Source organism: Carassius gibelio, chromosome A1, assembly GCF_023724105.1.
Source record: "Carassius gibelio isolate Cgi1373 ecotype wild population from Czech Republic chromosome A1, carGib1.2-hapl.c, whole genome shotgun sequence".
Taxonomy (NCBI): Eukaryota; Metazoa; Chordata; class Actinopteri; order Cypriniformes; family Cyprinidae; genus Carassius; species Carassius gibelio.
In genome coordinates this window covers 14,688,727-14,706,481 of record NC_068371.1, presented here as the reverse complement: position 1 = coordinate 14,706,481, position 17,755 = coordinate 14,688,727, and the positions used below count along the sequence as shown (strand labels likewise).

Below are 17,755 nucleotides of genomic sequence, written 5' to 3'. Positions count from 1 at the left end.
AACTATAGATAAATGTCAATTCAAAATATAGTATAAAGTATAAATACTATAATGCTGAAATAATACTAAAATAACTGAGATAATGTGAAAAAAAGTGGTGTGATGACATCAAATCTCATGGATGATTATGTTTTTTTTTTTTTCATATAAATGCCTGTTGATCTGTCATTAGAGAAAACTCATACAGATGTTATCATGACAAAGTTATGTCAATACTTATTATAAATATTTTAAATAGAACTTCATGACTGGCCATATAGACCTCAAAATGCATTCACACCAAATAAATAAATAAATAAAACTAATATTAAAATAGCTGCAATACGATAAGTTTATAATTTGTTTATAGCTTGTTGCTATATATAATTTTAAGTTAAAACACTAAAATTATAAAAGGTAAAACTGAAATATAAATTAATTATGGAATTAAATCAATTAAGTCTCTATATAAATAAAAAAAATAATAATTCTAAAATAACACTGAGATACTGTAAATAAGTGGTGTGACTTATATAGACATGCATAGACATGAACACAGGTAAATTTCCGTTTAATTTAAGTTTGAAGTGCATTTATTTACTTTATTTTTTATTGTCAGATGCATCTTGCACTTTAAGTCATGCTAATTTCTTCTCATATGCATGAAGGCTATTTGCATTGGCGCACACATCAAACTCAAATCAAATTCAAAGTCATCGGGTGTGCTGCTGTGCAAGCAGTGATAAGGCACTTCTTAATGTGTTTGCACAGGGGCCGGAGTAAAAAGGGCCTCTGACGCAGAAGGGCCCACAGCCTGCTGCCTCCTTGACAATGAAGACCCCGACACCAAACACAGCCCCAAATGTCACAAAACACCTGGACGTGGCAGGGAGGGATGAGCGGCCTGATTGGACAGTGTCGGTGTGGGTGTCCGTTTTAAAAGGGCTGGTGGATGTGGCGTGACGGTAGAAGCAGCGCGGTGTAAAATACTGTTAGGTAAAACACACTTGACAAGCCTTCTCATCTTAGAGGCGCATCAGTGTAAAAGAGTGTGGCAGGTGTACTAAAGATTGATCTAAAAGTCTCGAAAACGTTCATTTAGCTCGAGGGTCTCACTTTCAGGTCACTGAGATATGTTGAAACTACTGACCACCGTTGCTCTGTTGACTGTCACCTCAGTGTTGGATGCTGCTCCGTTAATGCCTGGACAACCAGATGCCTTTGAAGAACCAGCTGATGGAGGTGAGACAGGTAACAACCCAAACCAGCTCACGGCTTACATTCATGCATTTTATCAGATGCTTTTATCAAGAGACATTTAATTAGTTCATGCACTTCCTGGGAAATGAACCCATGACCTTGGCATTACCCTTCAAAAAAAAAAAGATTTTCTAGCTCAGTATTATTCCAGTTTTCCAGGACAAATGTCTAAACATTTTAAAATCAAGATACATTTAATTAAGATCTAAAATAACTCTGAGGTCTGATAGATAGCCTATTAATTATAGTTTTTTGTTGTTGTTGTTGTTTGTTTGGTTGTTGTTTTTTCTGAAAAATTGACCAAAATGATGTATTTATTCTTAAATAAAGAAAAAAACATCTGTCAGTGTGGTAAGGAAAATAAACTGAATTCAAAAAAAAAAAAAAAAAAAAAAAATAGCAGTATAGTGCCATACTTTGACGCGAGTCACATTCATTTATATACTGCTTTATCTAATACAGATTTACATTAATAAACAAGAAAATAGCAGTGTTAATGTTGTAAAATTAATCAATTATGAAACAAATGCAATTTTAGCTATAAAGGAACACGGATTTCTATCCATATGGTCCTAACCTTCAAACAAATCGAAAAGATTTAATGGAGTATACATGTTTCAAGAATAAACAGATTTTTCTCCTAAAATTCCTTCAGAGAAATAAAAACTCTGAAGTAAAAAGTGTTTAAACAGTTGTCATATATTCAATTTAAGAGCTGCAAAAATATGGATAGTAGCTCAGAACAGTTTGTGACATTGTTGAGATCTATTCTGAAACTCACATGTGAGACTGCTGGGGTATTTTTCTCATAAGAATGATCTGAGAGGTGAGAGGTTGATGATAGTGTGGTTTCCACAGAGACCGAGGAACCATTTTTTGGCACCCTGATCGTTTTGGTGAACAGTTCTTAAAATAACATTTTTTTTTTCTTAGTCTGAAGAACATTTGAATAATCTGTAAACCCTTATTTCACTAAGAAAAAACCTTTTGTGCAATGAAAAGTTTCCATGATGTTAAATGTTCTTCACAGATGCATAGATGCCACTAAAGAACCTTTATTTGTTAAGAGTGTAGAAGAGACATTTGCGATATTAAAGAGACCTCATCTGCGATGTCTCTCTCCTGTGAGATGTTATTTCACTGTTGTCAAGCCTACAGACTCAGAGATGGCTCTGTACCAAAGTAATTAGTCCAGTGGCGCCGGCTCTTGTGGTCTTCTATTGGTCTTGTGCGGTCCACACTTCAAGTGAGTGCAAACCCTAAATCTCTCATTCCTCGTTTAGGTTTCCTGCTAAAATTGGCTCAGGGGTTTCATGTAGGTTAATTCTGATTCATTTCTTTACCTGGATGTTTACTGTGTATCTACAGTGTACAACAATAACCCAGGTAAAACTGAATGTTCTCAGAACGTTCTGACAAGACAACCCGATCTCACGGCAATTCGTACATTTTTCACAAGGTGGCTTATTCGTACTAATTCATACGACCACACTCGTACAAAATCATAAGATTGTTGCCAAATCGTACGTATTTTACGAGTTGCACAATTCGTATGAATTTGTACGAATGACCTACACCTAACCCCGCCCTTAAACGTAACCGTCACTGGGGTTTAGACAAATCGTATAAAATCGTACGAGTGAGGTCGTACAAATTCGTACGAATAAGCCACCTCGTCAAATACGTACGAATTGACCGTGAGATAGCGTTGGACAAGATTATGAACAAAACGTTTCTTCGGCATCATTAGTAGAATGCTCATTTGAAGTTATCTAGCCTTAATCGTTTTCTCAGTTCTTAAACTGATAAAATAATTACTACAATTCATTTCATGCTAATTTAGCACCATACATTGAATCTAGAGTTGTAGTGCACTTTTTTCATTCCAACAAAGGTCATGACTGCCTTTGGTAACGATGATAATACCACTAGTATCTTATCAAGAGACCCTTCAAAAAGTTTTTAATGGAGTGACGGCAAGTTCAGTGTTTGCAAACGTCTTTTTTTGTCTTTCTACGAGACCAAAAACCCCGCTTATGACATCACTGAGATGCACTGTGGTCGTCCTAACAACTCCTGGACTTCCTCAAGACTTCTGTCAACATGCCCGCAGGCCGTGAGCGGCTCCACATGTGTTTGTACATGATGGGAACAAGCCGTTTGTCAGCATCCACCTCTAAGATCAGAATGATGATGAGGAAAGTTCCTCAGACAAAAGGCATTTATCATCTGTTATGTTGTGTCTGTTTGTCCAAGCCGAGAATAGGCCTTTTAAGGGATGTTTGAAGTTTGGGATGTCTCTCTATTCAAGGTTCTCAGGATGTTTCATTGCACTGCCATTCCCAATGACTTGTTTCTATGGGTATGGGAACAATTCCCTGTCAACGGTACACTACTAAATGAGACGAACCCTTTCACAGAACAGAGGGGATGCATCACTCCATAAACTGTGATTTTAGAGACATGCAAACACTTTTTTGTAGCTGAAACTAATTAAATAGCATTCCAGTGAGCACTAAAAGAACACAAGAGAAGATATTTTGAAGAAAGTTGATCAATTCCCATTGACTTCCATTGTAATTTTTTACTATTTAATTGGAAACCAAAACAATTGCTTTATCATATTTAAAAGTCCCCTAAAATGCATGTTTTTCCGTCCAGGTACACGAAGAACTGCCGCGGACATTCAGGAAAACGCAGCACGAGTAACGAGGATTTTAGAGAAACTACTGAAGACCAGACCAATGACGATATTTCCCGACGGAGATGGAAAGACCGTAGTGATGAGAGCTTTAGACGAAATAATTACAGCTACAAGTAACCCAGATATCAGAGACAGAACCTCAGGCACTGGTGTCAATAATCCATTAAAGACACTAACACTGCTTTCTGATGGTCACGAGGAGATTCTGCCAGCGCCCGGCGGCCGAGATGGATCTCTGAGGATTGACCGCACAACCAGTTCACCCGATTCCCAGCGGCAAATGGAGAAGAGCAGACGGTTCAGACGGTCAAAGGTGAATGATTCAGACGAAAACGACGTGCCTGCATCAGCAGCTGAACGATCTGATCCCATCACGGGGGAACCGGGCGCTCGAGAGGAGCTGGTGAAGATGCTGAGTGCACTCGAAGAGCTTCACAAGTTAATGAACAGCACCCTGAGCCATCGAATCACCATCATGACCAGAGGTCAGCCAAAACCTCAAATACTTTGACAGATTATAGTCTGTATTTTATTGTTTTTTTTTTTTTGTTTTTTTTTTTTTTTTTTTGTTTTTTTAGATTAAAATTTAAATTGATCCAAAGTCATAGTACATTTAAAATATTTCAAAAGTTGTTTAACTTTCTATTCCTCAAAGAATGGTTTATGAAGGATCCTGTGACACTGAAGACTGGAGTAATATTGCTGGAAATTCAGATTAGCTACATAGGAATAAATTACATTTTAAAATATATTCACATAGAACACGGTTATTTGAAGTTGTAATAATATTTCACATTTGCAATTTTTTTTTCTTATTGTTTGGTATAAAATCAGTGTAATTGTAAACAAAAAATGCTATTTTTTTGCTATTTGAAATAAAGTTGAAATGATATAGAAGAAATAATAGATTTTTTTAAAAATTACGAAACATAAAATTGTGGTCTTTGCAGCTGCTGAAATAAAGCTAAGATGAAAAATAAGGCTAAATAAAAATGATAAAATAACACTAATATTTTTGATCAGACAAATGCAGCCTTGGTGAGCAGAAGAGATTATAAAAAATAAAAACATTTAAAATCATATCAACCCCAAACATTTGAAAAATATCAAATGTAATTTAATTTAATTGAATTAAATCTTGCCTCTTGTTGTGTTGTTTCTTTCTTTAAAGGAAATGGCAACGGACGAAGTACCGGGAAGAAGAACAAAATGGTATGTTCAGATTATAAATCAATATATATATTTTTTTTTTTAAAAAGTTCAGTTTGTGCTTTAAATCATGTTTCATAACCTTCAGGTAGTGACAGATGGAAGCCTGAAATCCACCACAGCGTCCACTATAGACAGTGGTGGGATTTCACCGATGGCCAGCACTGACCAAATGGATCCCAAGCTCAACGGAAAAGCCTTTAAAAAGTCTCTTCCATCAACTAAGAAAACCAACAAGAGAGGTATGATGCAAACCAATTGTTCTGGATAACAAACAATGCTGAGTGCATGATCAAATAATAAAATAAACTGTTTATCTTTCTCCAAAAACAGTGTGCTTCTGGAAGTACTGCTCTCAGAACTGAGTAGAGCAACGCATTTCTCCAGCATTTCACCCAGCAACAAATCCTGCTCTCAAACATAGATGCGGACCATCAATAACACCACTGACCCCTCTGACCTCTGTGACGTGTGTACCTTTGACTTTGTGCACGAAATGCTCTTAATTTTCGATCCACAATGTCTTTGTTGTTGCAAGCACCAATAAAAATGACAAAGCATTCAAAAGATTCAGTGATAATAAAGAGAACTTTATTTTTATACAGATATCTCTCCCGGTGATCATTGCAAAATAAGACAGTATTTAAAGAGTGACGTGCTTTACTGTGATTGGCCTCACTGTACTAGTGCTTGCACTCAAAGCTCAAAGTTAGAGGTCACTATGATGATGATGTACCTCACGAGTCGACTAGAAAGACACGCTGTTGCTACTATGCCTTCTAAATTGATCTGATTGGGGGACATTTAATGAGACCCTAAAAAAATACAAGAGAACTAGTCGAACCATCATCACTGACTCGCATATCAAAATCTTTTTACACAACCCTTGGTCATGATTGGAATAGGAAATAAAAAAAAAAAACATAAAGACTTAATGATGAAATCTGATTAGTTTAATTAAAGTCTCGTCAGGGCTTCATAAGGCATTCATGCAAGGTTACATAGTTGCATAAATAGCACATTTTAATAAGTTCATAGTTCATAGATAAAATAAAAACAAAAACAATATCAAATATAAATGAAGAAGCACAAAAGATAAAAACAATGAACTAGAAATATAATTATAAACGTCTGGAAAATAGCCTCAGGTGATGATACAAAAGGATGGTTTCATTAAACTTACTGTAAAATAAGCTTGAGTTATATATATTGTAAATAGGAAATGTAAATATACTGACCTGACCAGAAGAAGGAATTCAAAAATGCCAAAAATAGAAATAAAAATAGAGATCCATAGATTAAAAGTGATTATGAGATTTGGTCAAGGCCTTGGTGAACATCATGACTATACAATATCTAGTCTATTTATATCATTCATGAAGACAGATAGATAGATACTTATAAAAAGCTGTTAGTAACATAATAGTAACTGTTTTTTTCTGGTCCTGCCATTGATTGAAAGAAAATGGGTGCCAATCTAATGCACAGTATTAATGCATCTCCACCAGTGAGCGCACACACATACACACATACGACACACACACAAGCATGTGATGGAGCTAGCAGAGCTTGTCTCGTCATCCTGAACTATTTGATTTTTTTGGCGACGTCCAGGTAAGCAAACTCGATCTCGCGCTCAGCAGGACAGGTGTTCATGAACTCCTCTCTCTGGTAGGCGTTATTCAAATACCTCCAAATCCCAGTCATATCAGCAGGAATCTCAAAACCTCTGTACTTCCTGGCAACAATCTACAACACAGAGTATTGAGCTGGTAAAACTGGTCATACAGTTTATTTATATATATATATATATATATATATACATACATACACACACACACACACACACACACACACACACACACACAGACACAATGTAAAAAATTATATTCATTATTTACAATTATTTTTATATAAAATATTAATTATTTATATTACATAAATTTTAAATATATTATTTATAACAACAGAGAGAGAGTCTGAGAGTGTTATTTTAGAGTATTTTTTTTATTATCAATAAATGCTTATTAATTCATAGCCTTATGCAACAATTACATATATAAATTCTCAAAACTATTATGACATAACATATTTACATTTTCATGTAACAACCAGTATTTGTATTTGTGTCTGTAACAATCACAATATTTTTCGTATTCTGCATTTGGATACAACGTCTTACAGTACTTTTTTCATAGTTATCACTGAACAATTATGCCGTGTTAAACTAAAATAATTATTAATTTCTAAAATAATACTTATTATGCAAGCAGAGAGATGTCATGACAAACGTTTAGTGATCCTTTTGAACACAACTGCATCAAATTACTGTGCACATTTTCATTACATTAACTCTTTAAGCAAGTCTTAATGTTTAGTGAACTTCACTAAACAAATGTGTGTGTGCCGCACAAAACAGCAAAAGATAAAGATGTAAACATGTACGCCAAATAGAAAACGTATCCATATCTAAGTTGATTATTAGCCTGCTCTGGTTTTTGAGAGACTGAGATGTGCAGCGCAGCTGTTTGATTGGTGAGCGCGCTGTGCTTATTGCATTCATTCATATCATATCGTAGCCTAAGGTTTAAAGAATTGCCTTTTAAATATATACAAATAATATAACGTGTATGATGTATTGTTATAGGTGATATTACTCTTGCAAAGCTCTGATTTCTGAGAAATGCACGGAGAGACAACAGCAATGCTGTGTTTGATTTGCGCTCTTTTCACTCATAAAGTTTACATTGATTCACTTCACACTCGTGACTTTAGAGGTCTGTGTATAATATTGCGCTGATCCCCTGACTCAACTGTTATCTAGCAAACTCCAGCCTGTGCCAGCTACAGCTGAGTGTTCTGGCAAAATTATTCCTTGTCTGTTATTCATTTTTTAAGCCATTATCCGTTAGCCTGGTAATACCAGACTCTGCTACTTCACTTTGCTTCGTAGACAGAGTCTGGAATGGCATAATAGAGAAGTGTTTTCTCTCTCGCTAGGGGGCACTTGTCTGAAGTTTAAAATCATTGGTTACCCGTAAGCCAATCAGATACGTTTAGTTATGACGTATGTTATGCGCCTGTACAGCCGCATCGAAGCACAGACATCATGCATCGAACTCAAATCTATGATTGAACTTCCACTATAAACCTGTTGTTAAACACTCTTCTTGTTCTGGCTTCAGTTTGAAAAAGAGTTGAATGTTCTCCATAACAGAGCGAATTGCATCCCGTGTCTCGTTTCCCATTTCCGCAGTCATTTCGGTTTTCGATTTCTCTAACCTACAATGTAAAACTCGGCGCTTAGCATCTACGTCACGGCTCTCAGCCCGCCCTCTGTTCGTTTATTGGCCCGGCTGTTTCCAGACCGGTGGCAAACAGAAAGCTCTGACGCTGTATCAGACTGAGTACAGAAGCGAAATTAAATTGAGCGGAAGTAGGAAGTCTGAAGTAGTCAGGCTAATTATCCGTGCCATTCAGAATAAGGTATTCGGCTTCAGGCACACCCCTATTTACATATTTTAATTTTACATGCAACATAGATAAGGTCATAAAAAATGTCATAAACACGCCATAATGTAATCCTTAAATTTACATCAAACTTGCAAACACTTTGTACGCATTATGGTTAATGCATGCTCGAGTAGCTGATTGTTTCCGACAGCGCCGACTAGTGGTTGAAGTAGTACAACAATTTTATTGTGTAAAATCAGTATAATTAATTAAATATTTTAGATTCTGCACTATTAGTGATTCAAGATAATATGACCATCATATTTTGTTCTGTCAGTAAAAAAGCAAAAGGGTTACACTCCAAATACAAAGAAAGGCATTATTAAATGTATTAATGCACATTTTTTCAATTCAACTTCTCATTGAGATTAAAATCTAAATTTGATTCATTAGATTAGATTAAATTACATTTATAAATCTTTTAAGGTGAGACACTGCAGGCAAAAACACTTTTGTTTTTTTTCAAGCACCTGTCAATTTTGAGATTTTGGGCTTTTTGGTTTTTCATAAAGTGCTTTTTCAAACTAGTGGAAGGAAAACATCCAAAAGACACTGTTAAGTTTTTCTTTTATAGCACTTTATCTGTTTGTGTCAATAGATTTCAATTACAATACATATTTTTAAAGGCCATTTTCTCAAAATTAGTTTTTTCTTCAACACTGAGCCATAAATCTCCACTTCAGTAGCACTTACACACACCAAACTTATTTGTTCATATATATGTTCCTTGATTATATACAACATTTTATTCCCCCCAAAATTGTGAAAGTTTTCTGGCTTTTCAAAGTATTTTCTGAATTATGGAGTGACAAAAAAAGATAACCAGAATTCCCTCAGTAAAAACATTTGACTCTAATATGTCAAAAAAAAATTAAACAAAAAATTTGAAACTGACTTCATCTAGTGTTCAGATTTTTGTACTAGACCTTTATGCAAAGTAGCACATATTTCATTAAATAATGCCTCATTTGCATATTTAAACATAACATTTTTGAAAACTTGTAATACATTTTTTTTTTTTTTTGTGCAATAATCAATGTAATCAATCAACTGGGTAAGTAAGGTGATAACTATTAGTTTTTTTTTTTTTTTGCCCTATTCACCTGCAGTGTCTCGCCTTAAAAGGTCTTGGGCTTTCATGAATGGGAGGATTTAAAGACAAAAAGCAACAAAAAGACAATGAATGTGAGATGGAAAGGAAAGACACACCTTTATTATGTGCAGTTTGGGCAGCAGATTGCAGTCAGCCAGCGTGAGATCTGGTCCATCCAAAAAACTGCGTGTTGATGCACCAGGATCTTCTACGCTGTTTGCATCTATTTCCTCGGGCAGCGGCGTCTGCAAATACTCATCCAACCTCTTTAGAGACTTCAGAAGAGCCTTCTCCAGACCTACAGGTCAAAGCTCAAAGTTAGAGGTAACTGTGTTGAGGTCAACTATTTGCAGATCAATATTCAAGACCAAATCAAAACAGAATTACAGAAGAAAAGAGTTTAATTTCACAACCAGCAGGGTCTATCTTTAATAAAAACCAATTAAACTCACCCTCATTAGCTTCTTTACGAGGGTTCTTGATGTAGGCAGAAAACTTGGCAAACACATCTATTCCTGCTGTGTTGGATTCTGGATGCTTTGCAGCCAACTTTGGGTATCTTAAAAAATGTCACAATGTTAAATACAAAGTGTAAATAAAGTTATTTTAGGAAATGTAACAAGTATCTGAAGCAATGACAAATGAAGCCAAAATACCGTGGTGGGACCAGTCGTTCCTCAAGAAACTCCTCAATCTTGTTGACGTCCACTAGCACCTCTCCGTTGAAGGTCATGAATGGCGGATTGGTTCCTGGAGCAAGATCCTGCAAATCCGCCGGTTTCCTGTGGAGCACAGATCAACAAACCTGCCATCATCAATGGTGTTAGTGTTAACTAAAGCACAGATGCCCATCAAAGTTGGCTCATAATGACATTTGATTTAGCCTGCTATGCCATATCACAAGAAGAGGAAAAAAAACATGTCATTTTTAAATTATTGTTGTATTTTTTTAATTTAATAATATTAGTATAATATACCTGGATATAGCCTAGTACAACATTTACTTTGGGCCCATGCCCTTAAATCAACTTTTTTTAGCCCTTTACATTAAAAAGTTTGGGTACCACTATATATATATATATATATATATATATATATATATATATATATAGTAAATTGAAAGCTAAAATAAAAATACAAAATAAACTTCAAAAATAGTTTAGTTGGCAAATAACTTAAATGAGATTTAATGTAAAATACTAAAATTACGAAAACTAAAAAAAGGTAAATACACACACACATACCTAAAAATAACAAAAGCTGATAACAAAATAACTAAAACTGAAATAAAAATTCATAAGAGCTAAATACATATCAAAATGTCAAAAGTATATAACAAAATTGCTACAATTGTTGCTAATTAATAAATACTATATATAAATAATACTAAAATAACTCTACACTATCCTCAGTAAATGTAGTCAAAAAGTCCTAAAGCAATATTTTTAGGATTGCAAATTAAATTATACTCATTATTTTGTAAGCAAAAGTATGTCAACAGAATTAAATTAAATCCTGATATACATCATTCATCCATTATCCATCAATTCCTACATGATTTAGTTCATCAGAATAATGTCTGAATAAAATATAACATCAGAATAACATCTGCAGGGGTATTTTATCTTATTAGGAATCATAATTGTACTACATTTATATTTATGAATTTGGCAGATGCTTTTATCCAACGCATCCACATTCAAGGAATAAATATAGTTTATACAGTCAGTGGGAATTGAACCAACAGCCTTGTCACGGCTTGCATCCTGCTCTACGGTATTTAAGCTATAGAAACATTTGAATGGAAATATGTGTTCTCCGAGATCTTGTTTGTGTCTTTTATCTGTGAATATGGTGCTTCACCTCTTGAGGTCCACAGTGGTGACATTGAAGATGACTCCTTTCAGCCAGAGGATCATGAAGAGTCTCTGCGAGAACGGACAGTTCCCGATACTCTCTCCATCACTGCCGGCCTGGGAGACACACAGATCTTTCCTTTCATTCCTTATTATTCCTTTCAGTACAAACATGAGTGCTCTTCAGTACTATAGAGTACAATGGGTTTGGAGGCGCTTTTGATTTAATTTTTCTTGGTTCACTGCAATAATGTCCTGATGCATGAAGACATTGTATGGCAAAATGATGATTTTTTAGATTTATTTAAATTACTAAAATGACCATTAAATGACCACAATCTTTTTACAATTTTTTTAATTAGCTAAGGGATGATCAGAATAATACCACAGAGGTCATTACTGGGACCTGACATTTGGAATATACTTAATGATATATACATTTGAAGTATTTACATTTTATTCATATTCAAAGTTATTTAAATAAGCAAATTTACATACAAAACAAAAGTACATATTTGACTAAAGGAGTTATTTTTAAGTGTCTATTTACTAATAAATCATATTTAGATGACTTTCAAATCCAGGCAAGCTTCTTTTATCCCCTTGTCTCATAGAATAATAATAATAAAAAAAGTGAATAGGCACATTTAGGAATTTACCCTTTAGGAATAGTTTACGCAAAAATGAAAATTTTCATAATTTACTCAGCGTCTAGTTTTTCACAAGCCCTCAGCCTCATCGAATCCCACAATACGTTACAAAAACCCATTAAAAAGCAAAATAAGCTAAAACTGTTCAGCTACAGAACAAACAACATCCCAAGATGTTTATTCAGAGCACTGTACCAGGAATTCTGTCCATAATGTTTGAGACTTTGAGTCAATAATCAACCCAACATAGGCGTTAATATTGCAGTACCCTACATACGCTCAAAATATGAAAAACAAGGCCATTTAACTTGCTTGTCAGCAGGCGGTTTGTTTAGAGAATTGGGTTATTATTGAACAGCCATTATTAATATGTTCCAATATTTTTCCAGTTTAATTCTGTCTGGGAAAATGCTTTTAAATAAGAAAAGTATTTGATTGCATATTGTTTTAATCTTAAACAATGAGACTACAGTCGAATAAAGCATATCATAAGAAAGTGAATCATCAAGAGTCGCTTTGTGACATCTAATATATAATGAAACTAAATAAAAGCCTACTTTTTTTAATCTAATAGGAATAAATGTTTTATTTATTCAAAGGTTTAATGTGGGAACGTCTTACCTTCACAAACAGCTCAATACTAGGAAATCCCAATTTTTTAGCTGCTACATCGAACCAAGCCATCATGAAATAATGCTGCTATGCTGCTTTTACATGACTCACAAATCAAATCAACTTCTCAGATAACACTGGATGTTTTTTTTCTGAAAACTCATGTACTTTGTGCGGCCAGAATGACTGATTTAATTTGGGAAGAGTCTGTCTTCGTGTTCTGTGGGTGTTTGGGGCCGGTGGAAAAAACGGTCAAACACGCAGGACGAGACACTGAAACGTTTGTTCATTGTCAAAAGCAATAGAGACGCCGTTCATGAGATGTGTGTTATGAAACAGTTTTATAGGACATCATTGTAAAACATGTACTTGATGATGATGATGATGATGGGAATCTCTGTTATAATTTCCAGCACAATAATCTAGAAATAAACAATATGCATTTCTCTCTAACTGTGTGAGTGTGAATAACAATATGAAGAGTAATTACAAAACAAATGATTTCTGCAGTAGTGTACATAAGTGTCTGCTGCTTTAAAGGCCTCGGTTTTAGGATGGAGTGGATTTACTACTGTATTACTGTATGTATTCATGAGTCTGGAGGGTGTGGAATGATTATGTGAGGTCTGGTCACCTGAAGATAAGCTGCCTATATTAAAAGGATAAAAATGGCTTCCGTGATGAGGGAAAAACAGACCAATGTAACACCAGTAGAGGGCAGAGCATCGTATTTTATGAGTACTGCAATTGTCAATTTAGATTCTAAAACCTGATTTAATAAACCACATTTGAATATGAGCATGCCTGTAACTGCACTACAATTAGACCTACATTAATTAAACTGCATTGTGCGTCACATTTTATGTCAAATTTACTGTGGAGCAATAAACAACTGCACAGCAGCCATCCGGAAGAGCAAAGGCATTACATAGTTAAGCACTATTCCTAAAATCCTAGCAACATGCTGAAACCACTCAGAGAACCCTAGCAATCATCCAGAACACCGTACCAACAATCCAGAACACCCTAGAAACCACACAACTACATGCTAATCACCACTCAGAACAACACGCTTCAAACGTTTCGCACTTTATGAATGATTACTTTAGCTTCAGGTGTGTGTAAGGATTCGGAAACGAGCAGAGTACAGCGGTTTCTAAAGCATGCAGTGCCGTCTGCTGTTCAAAACTAAGCTCGGGATCGACTCAGAATCGAGATGTATTCGGAAAACCGCAGAATCGGTGCTGTATAATTTCTCGATTAAGTTGAGTTTTGCACACGAGTTTTGCTGGACAGGGTCAGTCTCCTTCACTGGCTAAACATTCAAAAGCTCAGGCCAACAAACATGCTTGGAGACGATTATCCCAGTCCACTATCAGGACAGAGACATGGAGGTGACAGCACAAACTCATCACTCACTCAGAAATACAAGAATAGAGGAATACACACACTCAAGAATCTGCTGTTTGACACTGAATAAACAGACACATGTAGATAACTGTGTGCAATGCCATCACTCAGATCCTGCTGACTAAAGCAAAACAACAACATCAACAGAAACCTGTGACCAGACACTAAATGAGGTTTGTTTCTATTTGTTTGTGATCTGAAATGTACAGAGAAAGTGTGGAGGTTGCACTTTTCACTTTGCTCTACTGAAACATGCACAAAGGCAGTCTTTGTTACAGGAGTGGATTTAAGGGCATTTTCTACCAGGCTTAAAGTCCCGCTGCTCAGCCTCCATCATAGAACAAGAATTTGGCCGTGTGCACTTTGTTCCAATATTTACTTATTTATTTTTAATAATTAAAAACTACTATTGTTTTTGTGTTGCTTTGTTAAGAACACCAAAGCTTAAAATACAAATAAAACAAACCTACTATTGCACTCGCAGTCTGTCTGTCTGTTAAATGACAGACAGACAAATAGATAAATGAATAAACAAATAAATGTTCTTTTAAAACACCTGAATGTGCATAATAAAAAAGATGAAATGCACATCTATGTTTCAGTTAAAATAACGTCTGAACAAGTTAACTGTAAAGGTCATACCTACAGCCAGATCTTTCCTAATATTGGCTGAAAAGAATACTTTCTATGGCACTTTCTACTGGAATGTTCTAGAAGCAAGAAAGAAACACTGCAGGTTGTGTCAGATTCATTTTTAGCTCACAGATAAATACATCAGCTCAACACCCTCCTGACAATAATCTCAATTAACTAAGTGCATTATTTCACATGCAACAATCATTTATGAAGTACATCACAAACAAGATGGGAATTAATGATTTGAACCTTAATTCTTGAAACTTTTGTCTTGAACCTTAAGCCTCAATATATTACTTCATATATAGTCTTCATTTTGTTTGCGACTTAAGCTTTTTAAGTTTTTCATCAGGTCAGTGGCTCCTGAATAATAACAGTCTAGACCTAAGCCGGTTCAGCTAATGATTAGCTTAAAAGACCAGTTCAAATGTATTCGTTACCAGTATAAGGTATGTTTTTGGCACATTCATGCTAATTTTGGCAGGTCGCCCAGCAATAATACAGAGCTGGTGCTCCTGCACAACAACCAGCTTAACCAACTTGTTCCAGTAACATTGCCGTGGCCTGGGAATTAAAGTCTGGTTTTCTAGAAGCAAGATAACAGATGAGCAACTGACCAGTAGAGCAAAGAAAATCATGCAATAAGTTTTGATTATAATAACACCATCTGCTGAGCAGGACATGCATTGTAAGAAACTATATGCTAATATGGCTAGCAGTGTTAACAAGACAGCCTTGTCATTGTCACTCCTAAAACTAATACTTTACAATGCTCACGTCATTATTTATGTCAGTGTGGTTATTTATTTATTTATTTGCCTTTTGATTGATTATATGTTCAAAATTCTTTGCAAAAACCGTTACTAACAATACTGATTATTACTACAGTAAAACTGCGGTAGCTTATTTAAGAAAGCGAACTGCTTTAAATCTGAATATATTTGAAAGTGTAATATATTTCTGTGAGGTAAAGCTGGATTTTCATAAGCCACTGCTCCAGTCTTCAGTGTCACATTCACAATTATATTATATTCTAATATAATTATGCCGATTTGCTACTGAAGAAATATTTAATTTAAATGTATTGCTATATCTAGGTATTAGCCATCACTAAAATGTACGTTACCAGGTTGCATAATGACTATGCCAGCCTACAGTATTAAAGCAGAACCTGAACTCACAATAAAAAAAAATACATAACATTACACTTTTGTGACACTCATTGCCTTCCAATTGTCCATTTTAGAGATAAATCTTGATCACCACCATATGCCTAGAAGTGACATTAAATTTACCTTCACATAAAGGGAGATCTGCTGGCCATGATGACTGCCCTTCTGTTGAGCTGGAGTTGCCATCCTTGTCTCCTTCACCAGGGTTTTTTCTTCTTCCTGTTGAACTACAGCAGCTGGTAGCCCAGGGAATCCATTGGCCATGGTGACATCTTGAACTTTGGCCTTGAGATTCACTTCCTTTTCACCGTCCCCACTTACAGTTCTCTCATGGAAATGGTCATCCGAACTCTCACTGGCCTTTGACCAGTCCGGTATGGTCACTTTACATCCCCCCTGGGCTTTCCTCCTGGGCTCATCTTCAATGACAGCCTTGAGCTCTTCAAGCCAGTTCCCTGCCCCCTCCTCTATAGGTGTTGCCACTTCTTGGTTGACTTGTTTTGGATGTTCCTTTACATCATCATCTCCCACAGCAACCTCCCGCTCATCATTGGCGACTTGTTTTTGCTTCTTGCACACCCCCTCTTCTACAACCTCAGGTTTATCAAGCGGCTGTTCTATCTCTGTTCAGCTTCCCTCCTCTACAGGAAGCTCCTCCTTCTTGACCTGCTTTGGCTTCTCAGAAATCACTACAACTCTTTGTGACTCATTTTGAATCCTTTCAATTCCCTTTCATCAGCTCCTCTTGTCTTTTCGGGTCCATTGACTGGCTGATTGGATAGCTGCTACTATTCTCTCAAGGTTTTCCAGATCTGTGTCCCCCACCACCTGCTGCAGTCGCTCTAGTGTTTCACATTTTTGCACAATGCTTTTCACTAATTGATCTTAATTCTGGACCATATGGTTTCACCAATCATATAATTTGACGGTTGCTCAGGTGAACCTTTCTTCTGCTGCACTGTAAGTGGTGGACGTCTCCTCATCATTATTTGTCGCTAAGGCATCTTTGTGCATTGGCTCTCCAACTACTTTGCAGTCCTCCAATAGAGACATCTTGGTTGTAAATGTAAATGTAGCTGGTTCTTCCTCTTCACAAAAATCATTTTTTTTACACCCTCATCTTCCCAACTCTCCACCTTCACCTCCACCTCTTCATACTCCTCTTCTTGCAACAGTATGTTACTTTTTACCTGTTGAATTCCTGTATTTCTGTCTTCCTTTCACTCAAGGTCTGCACTTGTGGTTCATTAATTTCCTTTTCATCTTCGTACAGCTTTTCCAGCTTGTGTTCTGCTCGATCCTTGTCCACTTCTCTGATGGCTCCTGTAAACTCTTCAGCTTGAGCTTCAGCGTCATTTTGAAGTTCTGAAACTTGTGTTTGCGTTGTTGTTGCCAGTTCAACCATTACCTGCAGCTCAGGCATAGTTAAATTGGCACTTTTGTCCACTTCTTCCTCCATCTGTGCAGCCTTTACCTCTTTTGTAGTTTTGCTTTGAATAACTGCTCTCTCCACATCTTCTACAATACCCCCCTCCTCTAGGTTGAATATGTCTGTTGAGACATTGCGTTGCCTACTCCATCATCATCATCATCATCATCATCATCATCATCATCATCATCATCATCATCATCATCATCATCTCCAATGTGGATATCTTCAT

The 17,755-nt window shown here is 35.9% G+C and overlaps 2 protein-coding genes across 3 annotated transcripts; one reads left to right on the top strand and one right to left on the bottom strand.

Annotated features, from left to right (window-relative positions):
• Positions 1 to 1,070: 1,070 nt before the first annotated feature.
• Positions 1,071 to 5,687, top strand: urp2 (urotensin II-related peptide). The gene is made up of 5 exons (XM_052596176.1): positions 1,071 to 1,221; positions 3,901 to 4,428; positions 5,115 to 5,155; positions 5,241 to 5,394; positions 5,486 to 5,687. Exons 1-5 carry the CDS (start codon positions 1,113 to 1,115, stop codon positions 5,515 to 5,517), a joined length of 864 nt encoding a protein of 287 aa, XP_052452136.1. The 5' UTR covers positions 1,071 to 1,112; the 3' UTR covers positions 5,518 to 5,687.
• Positions 5,688 to 5,721: 34 nt separating this feature from the next.
• Positions 5,722 to 17,696, bottom strand: LOC128013169 (chloride intracellular channel protein 4). Of its 2 annotated transcripts, none has more exons than XM_052595974.1 (6): positions 16,218 to 17,696; positions 11,622 to 11,731; positions 10,415 to 10,540; positions 10,211 to 10,317; positions 9,875 to 10,056; positions 5,722 to 6,901 (listed from the first exon to the last, which is right to left on the bottom strand). In XM_052595974.1, exons 1-6 carry the CDS (start codon positions 16,356 to 16,358, stop codon positions 6,740 to 6,742), a joined length of 828 nt encoding a protein of 275 aa, XP_052451934.1. In that variant the 5' UTR covers positions 16,359 to 17,696; the 3' UTR covers positions 5,722 to 6,739. The 2 variants fall into 2 exon arrangements, with proteins under 2 accessions (XP_052451934.1, XP_052452012.1); XM_052596052.1 differs by lacking the exon at positions 16,218 to 17,696 and adding an exon at positions 12,886 to 13,108.
• Positions 17,697 to 17,755: the final 59 nt, after the last annotated feature.